Below are 12,261 nucleotides of genomic sequence, written 5' to 3'. Positions count from 1 at the left end.
TCATCTAGCCCAACTTTCCTGAAGTATGCAAGGTGCATCAATGGAAAGAGGGGGCTGGAAATCCCAATGCATGTACAAATCTTTGAATCTTTGTCAAACAGAAGGCACCTGCCTTGTCCTGCCTTGTCTCATTTTACACAAATAGATGCACAACAGGCTCAGACATAGAATGTTCATATCTAAGGGAAGTCAGACAGCTAGTCCAGAGGGAAGTGCAGTTTCTGTGGATTAGGGCTCTGGGATCTACTCTTTATAAAACCAGAAGTCATCTCATTGTCACTAAAACATGATCCAAAAGGATGTATCTTTTATTTAGGAGGAAAGTGCACTTACAACAACGTTGTGAAGTCCGAGTTTTGGGATGGCCATATATTATCCATCCCCGCCCGAACAATAGATCTTTACTGTTTCAGCAAAAGGGTGCACCTGAATAGGTCATACACAATACTGGGATAAACTGCTTCTACCATCAAACTTGAAACCAAATAATTTCACAGGATACCTGGTATGTTTCCACAGGTCTGTTTTCCATATTTAAATCCCAAATTTTCACAGACAGGTAATCTCGAGTCATCATGTATCGGCCACTATGGCTGAATTTCACATCAGAAATGGAGGAGATGATTTCAGAGAAAAATGACCGGTTGCTAGGATCCTCTGGTTCTTCAAACACTGTAAACAGGAGACAAGCACACAATTCATCGACCAAGAAGAAGGTATTTCTTTCATGCACATAAAAAAAACCAAGGATCCTAAAAAATCAAAGGGATATTAAGTGAAATGTAATATACCTGGTTCGTATTTAGATAGGAGACCTGACCTACAACAAATACCAGGAGCTGTAAACTATATTTCAGAGGAAGGAACTAGCAAAACCACCTCTATTATTTGCGAAAGAGAATCTGATGAAATTCATGGATGTTGAAAGGGACTTGAAGGCACATAGTGGATGTGAAGTAGTGAACCGTGTATTATGTATATAGCATCTCTGCACCCAGGCAATCTGAATTTTGTGCCAAGAAAATCCTCATTTTACAACCTATGTAAAAATACGCATTTTTTAAAAAGGTGGTACAATCTCTCTTAGTTTTTTCTGTAATTTGGCAATACTCAAGTGCTAGGCAGAAGACTAAAGCTCTACAGTAAAGCCTTCTCAACTCATTACAGTTTCATCAAGAGCTGCCTACTATACCTGCACATTAAATTCTATAAAATGCTTGTCCAAAAATAAATAAAAACAAAAATCCTTAGAAAAGAGTTTTTCACCCAATACTAGCCTTTGCAACTTTCTGACACAATTGAAGTGTATTTGGGATTCCCAAAACCGGGTATACGGGGTTCCCAATAATCTTTGCTGATGATGTGTTTTGCCTTTGTTGGATCTGAAGGAACATTATAGACTTTGTTTGCAGCATGAATAAAATGACTGCTACACTTATGTATGATCCTAATAAGCGGACTGGCAGTACACGGGTCTAATGAGGTTTTAGACCAACATCATTTAGAAGATGGACTTCTAATCATGCACTGTCCTCTTGCTTTGTCCTGATTTGCTTAAGAAAACAAAGAAACTGGAAAGCAGTACTCACATTTTGAATGCCTATCACAGAGGGCTGACGCTCTCATGTCACAGAGACGGATTGTTCCCTTACTACTGCTGTAGACAAATGTGTTACAGCTGTTTGGATGGAATTCTGCTGCCGTTATCACTTCTGTCAGTTCTTCCATGTTTGCAGGCTTAATATCTACAATATCTATAGATTTGGCATTAAGGAATTTCATTTGATTTTTTTTGTTTAAATGCACTGTAACTCGCGCTTGGGAGCACAAGAGTTTTCTGGAAAACACAGTTCCTTGGGAAACGGACAGGATAAGGCCAGCTATTTGGTTGCCGAGTCACTTGAGAACTGCACACTTGCCAACTTAAGTAGTTGGGGCCACAATCTTTACTGAGTGTCATACAATGGCTCCTCACTCTCTGCTGAGGTTTAGTTTAGCCCATGAACTTTAGTTGTTTACTAATATTAAAATTACTTTTGCTTTCTTCTCTACCACTACCTTTTAAACAAATACATTTTCAAAGAACAGAGAATTTTGTGGGTCAGAGGCACTGCAAGCTCTTTAAGGATGGTGATGCTATTCCTATTCGACAGAGCTACAGGAAGGGGGCATTTGCAGCTGATGAAGCTTAGCTTAGATAGAAGTCCTTTTGCACTGTTATGCTTGGAATAAAGTACCATTTTAATTATTTCATATGCAGTCTTCTAACAGGTTGGGAGATCTCTAGGACTGTCACCTGCAGTGACTGCTCCACCTAATGTTTAAAGATGCACACATTTGTTTACTACCTTTTCTACATCCATGATCTCTTGTATTATGCTGCTTAGACAGCAATGAATTTACTACTTTGAGCACTTCAGCAGAAAGTTGGAACATATATGTGGTAAATATAAATATTTCAAGAAACAAGTCTTAGTATTCTTTGCTCTCACCACTAGTCATATTCTAATTATTTCTGTAATAGTGACTTGTAACTGATCAGCATACTAAGAAGGAATGTATGTAATAGACATACGTATGATTTTTTCCCTGAAAACATTGAAAGAAAAAGATACTAAAACTTCTGTCTGTAATTTCTAGGTGCCACAAGTTAATCCGCAAGTCATCTGCAGACAGGTACGTTTCGTAATCACTATTGATGGAGATAGAGTTGATATGATATGTGTGGGCATTGGCAAATATCCTTCGTGGACTGGCTTCCACCATGAGATCCATGGGCCTGAATACTGGTACCTGCAAATTACAAGAAAACAAATCCACATAGAAAGCAAATACTAAGAGCAAACCCTCTTCTCATCACTGAACACCACTAACCTGAGAGACATGAAGTCAATATCTTCCTACATGGGAAGCTCAGGACAGATGGGGGAAGAAAAGACTAAATAATAAAGTGGCTAATGCATGTATCCCAATCTATGTTATACTAAGTAACACCAGACATGCTAAAACAAGACTATTTTACATCCATGTAACTTAGCTGGCATCACTACATGTTGTGGTATCAAATCCTATCATTCAATTATAGCACAATCACCTACCCATACCCAACAAAATATGCCCCTCTATTAATTTTCTATAATCTCCAGGTGATTCTATGGTATGTGATTGAGTGAATTTTTGACAGTCAATGAATTTTTGACAGTCCTACAGCTGGATTATATGAAGGCAATGTGATCATCAGAAGACATTACTCACCCGTAATGTTGTGACTGTCGTGGGATCCCTATATCGGCCATCTTCTTCCTTCAAGTTATAGCCTTCTGGCCTTTTATCTCTTTCACTAATTTTCCAAAGTTTTATTGTTTTGTCTGAAACACATTTTCAAGACACAATGCAACCAGCTAAGAATATTCCAAACTTCAGCAATAAAACAGGTTTAAACACTCTAACTAGATAACATGATTTTACATTTTACTTGATACCAGATAGATTGCTATTGTTATTGGAGCATATGATGATGGCTCACAGTTCAAACTATAATTGTGTTTTCATACATCTGCAGGCTTTGAATATTTTCTTAATAAAAACAGGGTTAGCTGTGATAATATGTAGCAAAGTATTTTGCAACATTTTAGAGCCTGAAAAGTTATGCTGTCATGGACTGCATGTTGAACCTCATTCTGATAATCAATGGCACAATATAAACAGAGGATTATATAAAGTCTACCATATCACCCGGGACTTTGACTTTACAAAAACTGTCCAGACCCTCTTAGAAAACTGCAGCTTCTATGTGGAGTTTCAGGGCCAGAAAAGCAGATGGAGGAGGCAAAAGAATGGTTTACCCCAAGGCAGCGTTCTTGCACCAACCTTATTTAACATCTTCATGAACGATCAGCCACTACCACCACTCACAAAGAGCTTTATATATGCTGATGACCTTGGCCTTACAACACAAGCAAAAGATTTTGAAACAGTTGAAAAGCAACTCACCAATGCCTTGAAAGATCTCTCTAGCTACTACAAGGAGAACCACCTGAAGCCTAACCCTGCCAAGACACAAGTGTGTGCTTTCCACCTACGTAACCACGAAGCCAACAGGAAACTGAAAGTTACTTGGGAAGGCCAAGAGCTCGAACACTGTTTCCATCCTAAATACCTTGGTGTCACCTTAGACCGAACACTAACATATAGGAAACACTGCACGAACACCAAGCACAAAGTAGCTGCACGCAATAACATCCTGCGGAAACTGACTGGCAGCGCATGGGGAGCAGACCCACAAGTAGTAAGAACATCAGCCCTGGCCTTGTCTTTCTCAACTGCAGAGTATGCCTGTCCTGTTTGGCACAAGTCTGCCCATGCAAAGCAGGTGGACATAGCACTGAATGAAACATGCAGAATCATCACGGGATGCCTTAAACCTACACCTGTTGATAAACTCTACAAGTTAGCTGGCATTGCCCCTCCTGACGTGCGACGGGAAGTTGCTGCTAACGGTGAGAGAAAAAAGGTTGAACATTGTGAAAGCCACCCACTGCATGGCTATCACCCTCCTCCCACCAGACTTGATGTTCCTCCAGCAACAGCAAGGGTGTCTCTCTGGGCAGCTAAACCTGGCAATTCTACCTGGATGGCCCTCCAAGAGGGTCTTCCTCCAGGGGCAAACCAGGAATGGGCAACTTGGAAGTCCCTGAACAGACTCAGAAGTGGAGTGGGCAGATCAAAAGACAACTTGGCAAGGTGCCACTACCTGGAGGAATCCTCCACCTTGTGTGACTGTGGAGCTGAACAAACAACTCAGCATATGTATGCTTGCCCACAATGCCCTGCCTCATGTACGGAGGAGGAGTTGTTTAAAGCTACAGACAATGCGGTTGCTGTTGCCCGCTTTTGGTCCAAAACTATTTAGTTGCTTGTGATTTCTTTTCTTTTCTATTTTATTACCATTATTTGAAATGTATTTGCTGTACCAATGCTTTTGACACGAAATGTTATGGTTGAGCCTTATGGCTCCGATACTGGGAGACGTGGTCGTAAGACTCCTCGGGAGTCAGATACTCTCGAGGAGCGAGAAAGGAAGCGGCTGCGGGACTTATTTGCAGAACCATCTGACGAGGATTCCTTTGAGGGTTTTACTGAGAGAATGGAGGAAGAGATGGTTAGCTCAGAGGAGGATGACATGGAATGGACTCGTGTGAGGGAGGAGTTGGGTGCCACTGGCAATGATAGTATGGAAGGCGATTGGGGACCTTCAGGATTAGACCCGTGGACAAGCTGGAGGGATGGGACGGGATCCACAGCTGGGGATGCTGTGGGGCGTAGTCAAAGGTGTTTCAGTTCTGATGAGGAAAGTGATGAGGAAACGCCTGGAATTAGGGTAACAGCTGATAGTGATGAGGAGCTGTAAACTGGCATAAAATGGGGTTTGGAAGCAATGGCTAATTGCGTTGGGCAAGGTAATCTGGACGAACGCTTGGGCTCTGTGTGGGAAATTCCTGAAGACGGGTGTGATTCGTTTGCTGACTACGTAAGTTACCAAGGACACTGGGCATAGACGGCGGGAGGAACTGTGTGGGCTTTTGTTGTGCAACCTGTGCTTAATCTTAATAGCTTGGACCTCCGTCGTCTTCTTGACGGACGCCATCTGTTTATTCTGGACTGACTGACTGACTGACTGACTACGGCCTCGGACTCTCCTTCCTGTGATTATCGTTGGACCTGGTGAACTACAAACGTCTGTACCTGCCTTACGACCTTCGGACCGGATTGGAACTTCGCTGACCGCTTCTGCCCTTGAATGCTGCGTTTGTATCTGGAAATTGCTTGCTGTGTGGAGGAGTAACCTCTTAGTTACTCAAACATAGCTTTTGGCAGCAGAGAAGCATCAGCTGCCAGTTTTTTGTATTCCTTTGAACCTTTTGTTCACCAGCTTTTGTTTGTTTTAGTCCCAGGCTGAAGTAAGCTTTTTTGGTTTAACCCGGATTAAACTCCGGTTTAATCCGGTTTATCTTTTGAACGTTTTCCTTGTGTCTTTTTACTTTTAAGGCCAATGTTTGCCTAGCCCTTGTCTTTTACGGGCATGTTGGTTCTGTAACTCCAATAAACTTTGTTATATCTTATCTTGTGGCGTTCTGTCCTTGACACGAAATAAATAAATAACAGAGGAAAAGGAACCCTCAACATGTGTCATACATGTCTATATCCAGATTTAAAAAAAAATCCAGCTAGTGCTAGACCAGTGGTTCTCAACCTGTGGGTACCCAGATATTTTGGCCTTCAACTCCCAGAAATCCTAACAGTTGGTAAACTGGCTGGGATTTCTGGGAGTTGTAGGCCAAAAACCTGGGGACCCACAGGCTGAGAACCAACGTGCTAGACCCATATGCCATTTCACCAGCACCGTGGCTGAGAGCGGCATAATCACAAACAAGGGAAGAAAAACACAAGGATAATTCTGGACAAGGCTTTCCTATGGTGACCACCAATGAGATACATCTGGGAAAGCATAAGTGAGGTCAAGTGTCCTTTTGTGGCTTTGACTTTTGCACATCTGAGTATTCACAATGTATCCATTAAACAAGCAGTGGAGAACATGTGCTCCTTCCAAAACTGTTGGACTTGAACTTTCAACAGGCATAGTCATCATAGTCAATGATGGCACCTGCAGTCTAATGATCTCAGGAGAGTCACACATTCTCCAACCGTGCTTCATTCTGCAGTAACGTGATGCAGCAAGGCATCGAAGTCAACAACACAGTCTGTACAAACAGGCCTAGTGTATTCAGCAATCAGTTTTCAATAATGCATTCTTACCATTTGTAGACAATAAAAACTGAGCAGCATTCTTCTGGGGCAACCACTTAATTTTGTTGATCTTTTCTTCGATTTCTAAACTTTTCAAGTAGTCAAACTCTGGTTCATGGCTTTGAAAGGTACTGTAAACATTATATTCTCCTCTGCTATGAGACTGTGTTTTGTTCTGGTCAAAATAAAACAAAGAATATAAAGGTGTGGGGATTTCAGTGAAAGCTGAATAACGTAGTTGCATTTTTATATTTGTTTAAGTTTGGCAGTATAATCAATCTTTCTCCAAAGAGTGACAGTCAAGGTGGCTTGCCGTGATAAAATCAAACAAAACAAATGTCATTAAAACACAGAGATTAAAAAAGAAATTAAAAACACATCATGAAAAGTATTTCACCCACAAAGTTAAGTAGTTCCTTCCACAAAAGCCTACCTTAATTGCTATAAATATATATGAATAAAGCTGGTATGGATCAGCTAGTTAAGAATTTTGAGAATCTGGGGGAGTTAAAGTAATCTCATAAAACAGTGTTTTCAGAGCGGTGGAACATCTCAGTCTAACTGATGAAATCTTAGCTGATAAATTACAGTTCTGTTGACCACATTTCCATTTATTAGTAGGGTTCACTGATCTTCCTTTCAAGATGTTCTCCAAAGCTAGCTAGCTTGCCACATGCTTACTGATGTCTACATGCTAGGTTTCATCAACATTTCACTTTGAAGATAGAAATCCTTCAAGAGGATGCTGATGTCATTAAAAAAACCCTCACATGTTTTCTCGAGGAAGAGAGAGATGTTCATGGAGATACTCAGCTGCATTCTAGCGTAATGCAATTAACATTCTGTTGGTATGACACCTGCTCACATTATCAATGTAGGCACTGTATTCATTTCCTGCTGCTCAACCTGCTCTACATTACTTTGCACGGCTGAACTGCCTCTGCATTCCAGCCCAGGCATGACAACAGCTCAGTGGCGAGTGAAATAAAAAGTCTGCTGAACTCCGTGAAGGGTTCATGCGCCAAGAAATGCTCCGATAGAAAGCATCAGGGATAGATCTGTGTTGTGGGGTTGCACTAGGCTAACATGGAATATAGTCTTTATACAATCTACCCTCGCCCCAACATTTGGTCTTTTAACATTATACCCTTCAGATGTAAGATTACAACTCCCAGGATTCCTGGCCATTAGTCATGTTGGTTGGTAGTAATGGGAGCTGAAATGCAAAACAACTGTAGGGCATTAGCGTGAGGAAGGTAAGTGTATTAGGCATAGACCTCACAAAGGTTTTAAACTATAAGGACAAGGAGATGGCATCAAGTGAAACAGCATTTCTATAGGGAGTGGCTCCACAGTGGAACTCCCTCCCCAAGAAAGCTTATATATTTTCCTCCATTTTCAATTACTCATCAGACTCTACAAATTGTGCATATTATATATTCAAAATGCAAAGTTTCTAATAGTACCCATTTTCTACCTTTTTCAAATGAGTTGTGACAGAGATATAGGGTGTTACGTAAATCATTTTCTGTGAGCAATCCACTGAATTACACTCTTCGCACTGCCTGCTCACCAAACCCCATTTGGACCACAAAATGGCTTCCATGGATTAAAGACTCGTGAGAGAACAACCTACAAAGGCCTGTATCCTGTTTCTTGGGAACAATGAGGAAGGCTTGTTTTTTCAGAGCGGCTATCAGAAGTGGCTGAAAGCTGCCCTTGTAGGTAGGACACTTTGCACAAAATCCTTCTCCTGAAATAACTCTAACAAAGACTAAGTGCAAAATTTGTTCTACTATGGTGCCATGTTGAGAATGAGCTACAGCAAATCCTACATTTGCACCTTGAACTATGATTAGTATTAGCTATGATCGGTGATTACAGTCACCTCTGTAAACCAGAGGTTTCCAATAGCAGTAAGTAAAATGAACCATGCTTTACCCAGGTTCTGATAACATGGCAAGCTGAGGATTAGGAATGCTGGAGTCAGAGGATCATGCTCAGCAGGCTAAACTATGGTTTTGCTTGACATTCTCAATGCAACCACAGCAAAAGGGACACTACAAAGCTTCCTCAAACACTATGCTTTCTGCAAATAATATAGTGTACATTTTAACATCCAAACAACAGAACACAGGTGCACTGCTAAAAATACATCTTCAACAAGTTCTACAGTCAATGGAGCTGCCATTCAGTCTAACTGTGCGTGGATTCTACCGAAGTATATAAGAAAATTTTTTATTGGCGATCAGCACTTCTTCTGTTTTGTATCATTATGTATCTTTGGTTAACACCTTTCAGCAATTTTTGCTGAAACGTAGGTATAGAAAGGTATATACCTTAGGACAGATGTCTCTAGATGATTCTCCACTAGGTGGCACTAAAGCATCAAAGTAATTTTTACAATGAAGGTATCTAACCACAAAAGCAGCATGAAGGCTGTAGGAGGATCAGAGGATTTATTTAATATCTACCTACCTACCTATCTAAAATGTGTGTGTGTACTGACTGTATGTGTACACACAGACATACACAGTAGACCCATGCATTATGTGAGATCGTAATACATGGATTCACTTATAAACAAAGATCTCCTCCATGTAAAAAGGTGAGGGTAGCAAACCAGGCTGCCCATGATCTCCCAAAACTGCCTCTTCTCTCAGCAGAGTAAGGGGACAAGCTGAAATCTCTCCCTGGATTTTACATGAAAACCATGTTATGTGCAAGATCTCAGAATAGATCTCTTACATAATACACAGGTCAACTGTATGTACACACACACACACACACATATCCATCCTTGTTATGTTTAAAATGTAATTCACTTATATGAAACATAAATAAAGATTAGCTGTTCGTAAATGTGAAATGCTTTTTGACACCACAGCAAAACTGTTGTCTCAGACCTGTCAGATAAAATACATTTTGCCACCAGGAAAGTATTCTGTGCCTAGCAGGGAACTCACAACGAAGAATTCCTCCTTCAAAGGGACAACAGTTGTACTCAAGGTATTAAGGAAATTTTAGGTTAAAGCCAACCTTTGCAGTCATACCTGGAATGCTAAAAGAAACTAACTGATAACCCTATTTACATTAGATGGAGCAACCTTAATAATACATTCAAGGGCAAATGGGTTGATGAATAGAATTAATTGTATGAAAATATTGAGCATTGTTATGGAAACCCTTCCTTAAAGTGCTTGCTTACAGGAAAACATCGCTCTAAAATGTCAACTGGAATCAACATTATTATTAGTAGCATCATCTGCTAAAGGCTATTCAGATTGTTAGAAGATCTACTTCCAAGACACTGAAGTTTCACTGGAAACATATATACCAAGGACTGAAAATGTTTTCTTTGAATACAAACTTTTTTTATCAGAGTTGAAAAACAACTTATGACAAATAAAAGTGTACAATACAAGAGAAAGATATTAATGAAGGACATGTAAAAATGGGTTTGGCCGAAGAGCTAGTAACTTTTGCAGCCTTCTATGCCATATTGAATGTATTGACTAAATTCTGCGGACTTCTGAAGGACACCCTTATGAGTGCCGATTCAACCATTTCGAAGCTATTTAATGAGAACAGTCAAAACATTTAGTATTCAACCACTGACAAACACTTCCTGTGTTTGTAAATTTCAGTGATTCCTCACCTTTTGTATATCTATTTTATTTGCTTCAAGAAAAAATATCTATGTAGGGCAAATCTATTACAGGCAGAAATATAGGCTGTTCTAGATATGTAGACATGAATAGAACAAAAAATGAATGCTATTTTGAAATCTAAGACTGGGGGGGGGGGGGGGGAGGCTGGGAGAAAGCATTGCTGTAATATGCTATTCACAATGGTTCCAGTCCAAAAAACATAAGCTAAAGGTTATTTCTATATGAATTCTTGAGAAAGGGTTAGCAGAAGACTTTAAGAAGGAGAACATCACATATGAAGCTATCTTGTATTGGATCAGGCTACTGGTCTATCTAGGCTTGAACTTTATATGAAAGCATTCTAGGAGAAGTGGTGCAGAAAGACTGGAGGGGGTGGGGATATCAATCAGTTGCTAAGCCATAAGGAGAAAAATTTAAACGTTTTAGAATGTGGGAGGGGGGTGTTAATATGTTGGGAAATCATGAAAGAGTCTATTCTGAACCCTCAAAGACCAGAAGCACCAGAAGGCCCAAACCTGGCTCTAAGACCTGAGTATCTCGAGTCCACTGTACAATAGTTTTTCCCCACACTTAAGTCTCCACTCAGCCATTCTGCACCCATGAATTAAACTATCCAGAGCTTGAAAACATATTTAAAAATCCAAAAAACAAACATAGATTTTTGCATACACCTGGAAGGCATCTCATTTGGAGGGCATGATCTACATCACTTGGCAGGAACTCTCCTGTCACCAATACAAAGAGACTCTTGCTGTCCAGATGTTATTCCAATGCTATATACATGTTAACAAAATATATAGCATAAAATGATATGACTATTGTTTATTTTTTTTACAACTTGCAGAATTTTAAAGTAAGGATGCAATTCATATTCCAGTCAACATCACAGATTTTTTTTGTTGGGGGGGGGGGGGGGTATCAAAACGTAGTGCCAATCCAAAACTTACCTCCTGCTCTTGTTGAAAGATGACAACTCTACCACCTTTGTCTCCTGTGGCTAGCAATTCTCCAGAATGATTAAATTCTACTGTAGATATTATATCTGCTGTATAAGAAAGAGGAAACAGGCATTAATATGGAGGAAAGAGGCACACAAAGAGTATCATCTGCATGAAATAGTAAGCCTGCTTTCGGGGAATCCTGGAATAGCATACTCATGCACAAGCAAACCCATTAACTGCAGCTTGGTTCCTTCTTTTAACATGAGTAAACAATCTAGGGATTGTTTGTACAGTTTATCATTCAATCCAGAGTATCTTACCAGTCAGGTTTAGAAAGCTTTGTGGTGGAAAAGGAACGGGGCTGTGTGAATCCAGAATATTCAGCACAAGGTCTCTGTAAATTGAGATTGATACCCCAGAACCAGGCCAACATTCAGTCTCATACACCAATTCTTATCTCTTAGCTCTGTGTATACTCATAGCAGTCCTCTTTAGCTTTATACTTTCAGGGCAAAAGACTGTACTGTTTTTCAGTTCAATGAAGCAGTAAACTATGCTTGAACAGTGCCATTTACAAAGTTTGGAAATTATATATACACACACAGACTCCCCCCCAAAACCTCCATTCACCCATTCAGCCTGACCATGATGGAAGATTCTTGGTACTCTGCCCCAAAGAAAGGAACTTTCCCAGGCTCTTGATTTTAGATTCTTGGAGGGGTCTAACATATTTTATTTAATCTTTCAATATGCACAACGCCACACATAAACTGGGATTCAGGTAGCAAAGTCTTATCTGAATAATATGGCAAAATGTTGAGCTTTCCTTGTTAAATAAATTG

The 12,261-nt window shown here is 40.2% G+C and overlaps 1 protein-coding gene across 4 annotated transcripts in view; it reads right to left on the bottom strand.

Moving 5' to 3' along the window:
* ppp2r2a (protein phosphatase 2 regulatory subunit Balpha) overlaps positions 1 to 12,261 on the bottom strand; it is a 41,448-nt gene that overhangs the window by 4,310 nt on the left and 24,877 nt on the right. For 2 of the 4 annotated variants that reach the window (XM_016997204.2, XM_008120179.3), the window contains exons 3-8: positions 11,426 to 11,523; positions 6,817 to 6,982; positions 3,256 to 3,368; positions 2,616 to 2,793; positions 1,590 to 1,754; positions 503 to 672 (exon numbers count right to left, since the gene is read on the bottom strand). In XM_016997204.2, coding sequence (XP_016852693.1) covers positions 503 to 672; positions 1,590 to 1,754; positions 2,616 to 2,793; positions 3,256 to 3,368; positions 6,817 to 6,982; positions 11,426 to 11,523 — 890 coding nt within the window. The remainder of the gene's footprint in view (positions 1 to 502; positions 673 to 1,589; positions 1,755 to 2,615; positions 2,794 to 3,255; positions 3,369 to 6,816; positions 6,983 to 11,425; positions 11,524 to 12,261) is intronic. The other 2 variants (XM_062960858.1, XM_062960859.1) reach the window with 1 other exon arrangement.

This window comes from Anolis carolinensis, unplaced genomic scaffold (assembly GCF_035594765.1).
Source record: "Anolis carolinensis isolate JA03-04 unplaced genomic scaffold, rAnoCar3.1.pri scaffold_8, whole genome shotgun sequence".
In the NCBI taxonomy this organism is placed as follows: domain Eukaryota; kingdom Metazoa; phylum Chordata; class Lepidosauria; order Squamata; family Dactyloidae; genus Anolis; species Anolis carolinensis.
Note: the sequence above shows the minus strand (reverse complement) of the source record. Positions and strands in the feature narration are given on the sequence as shown.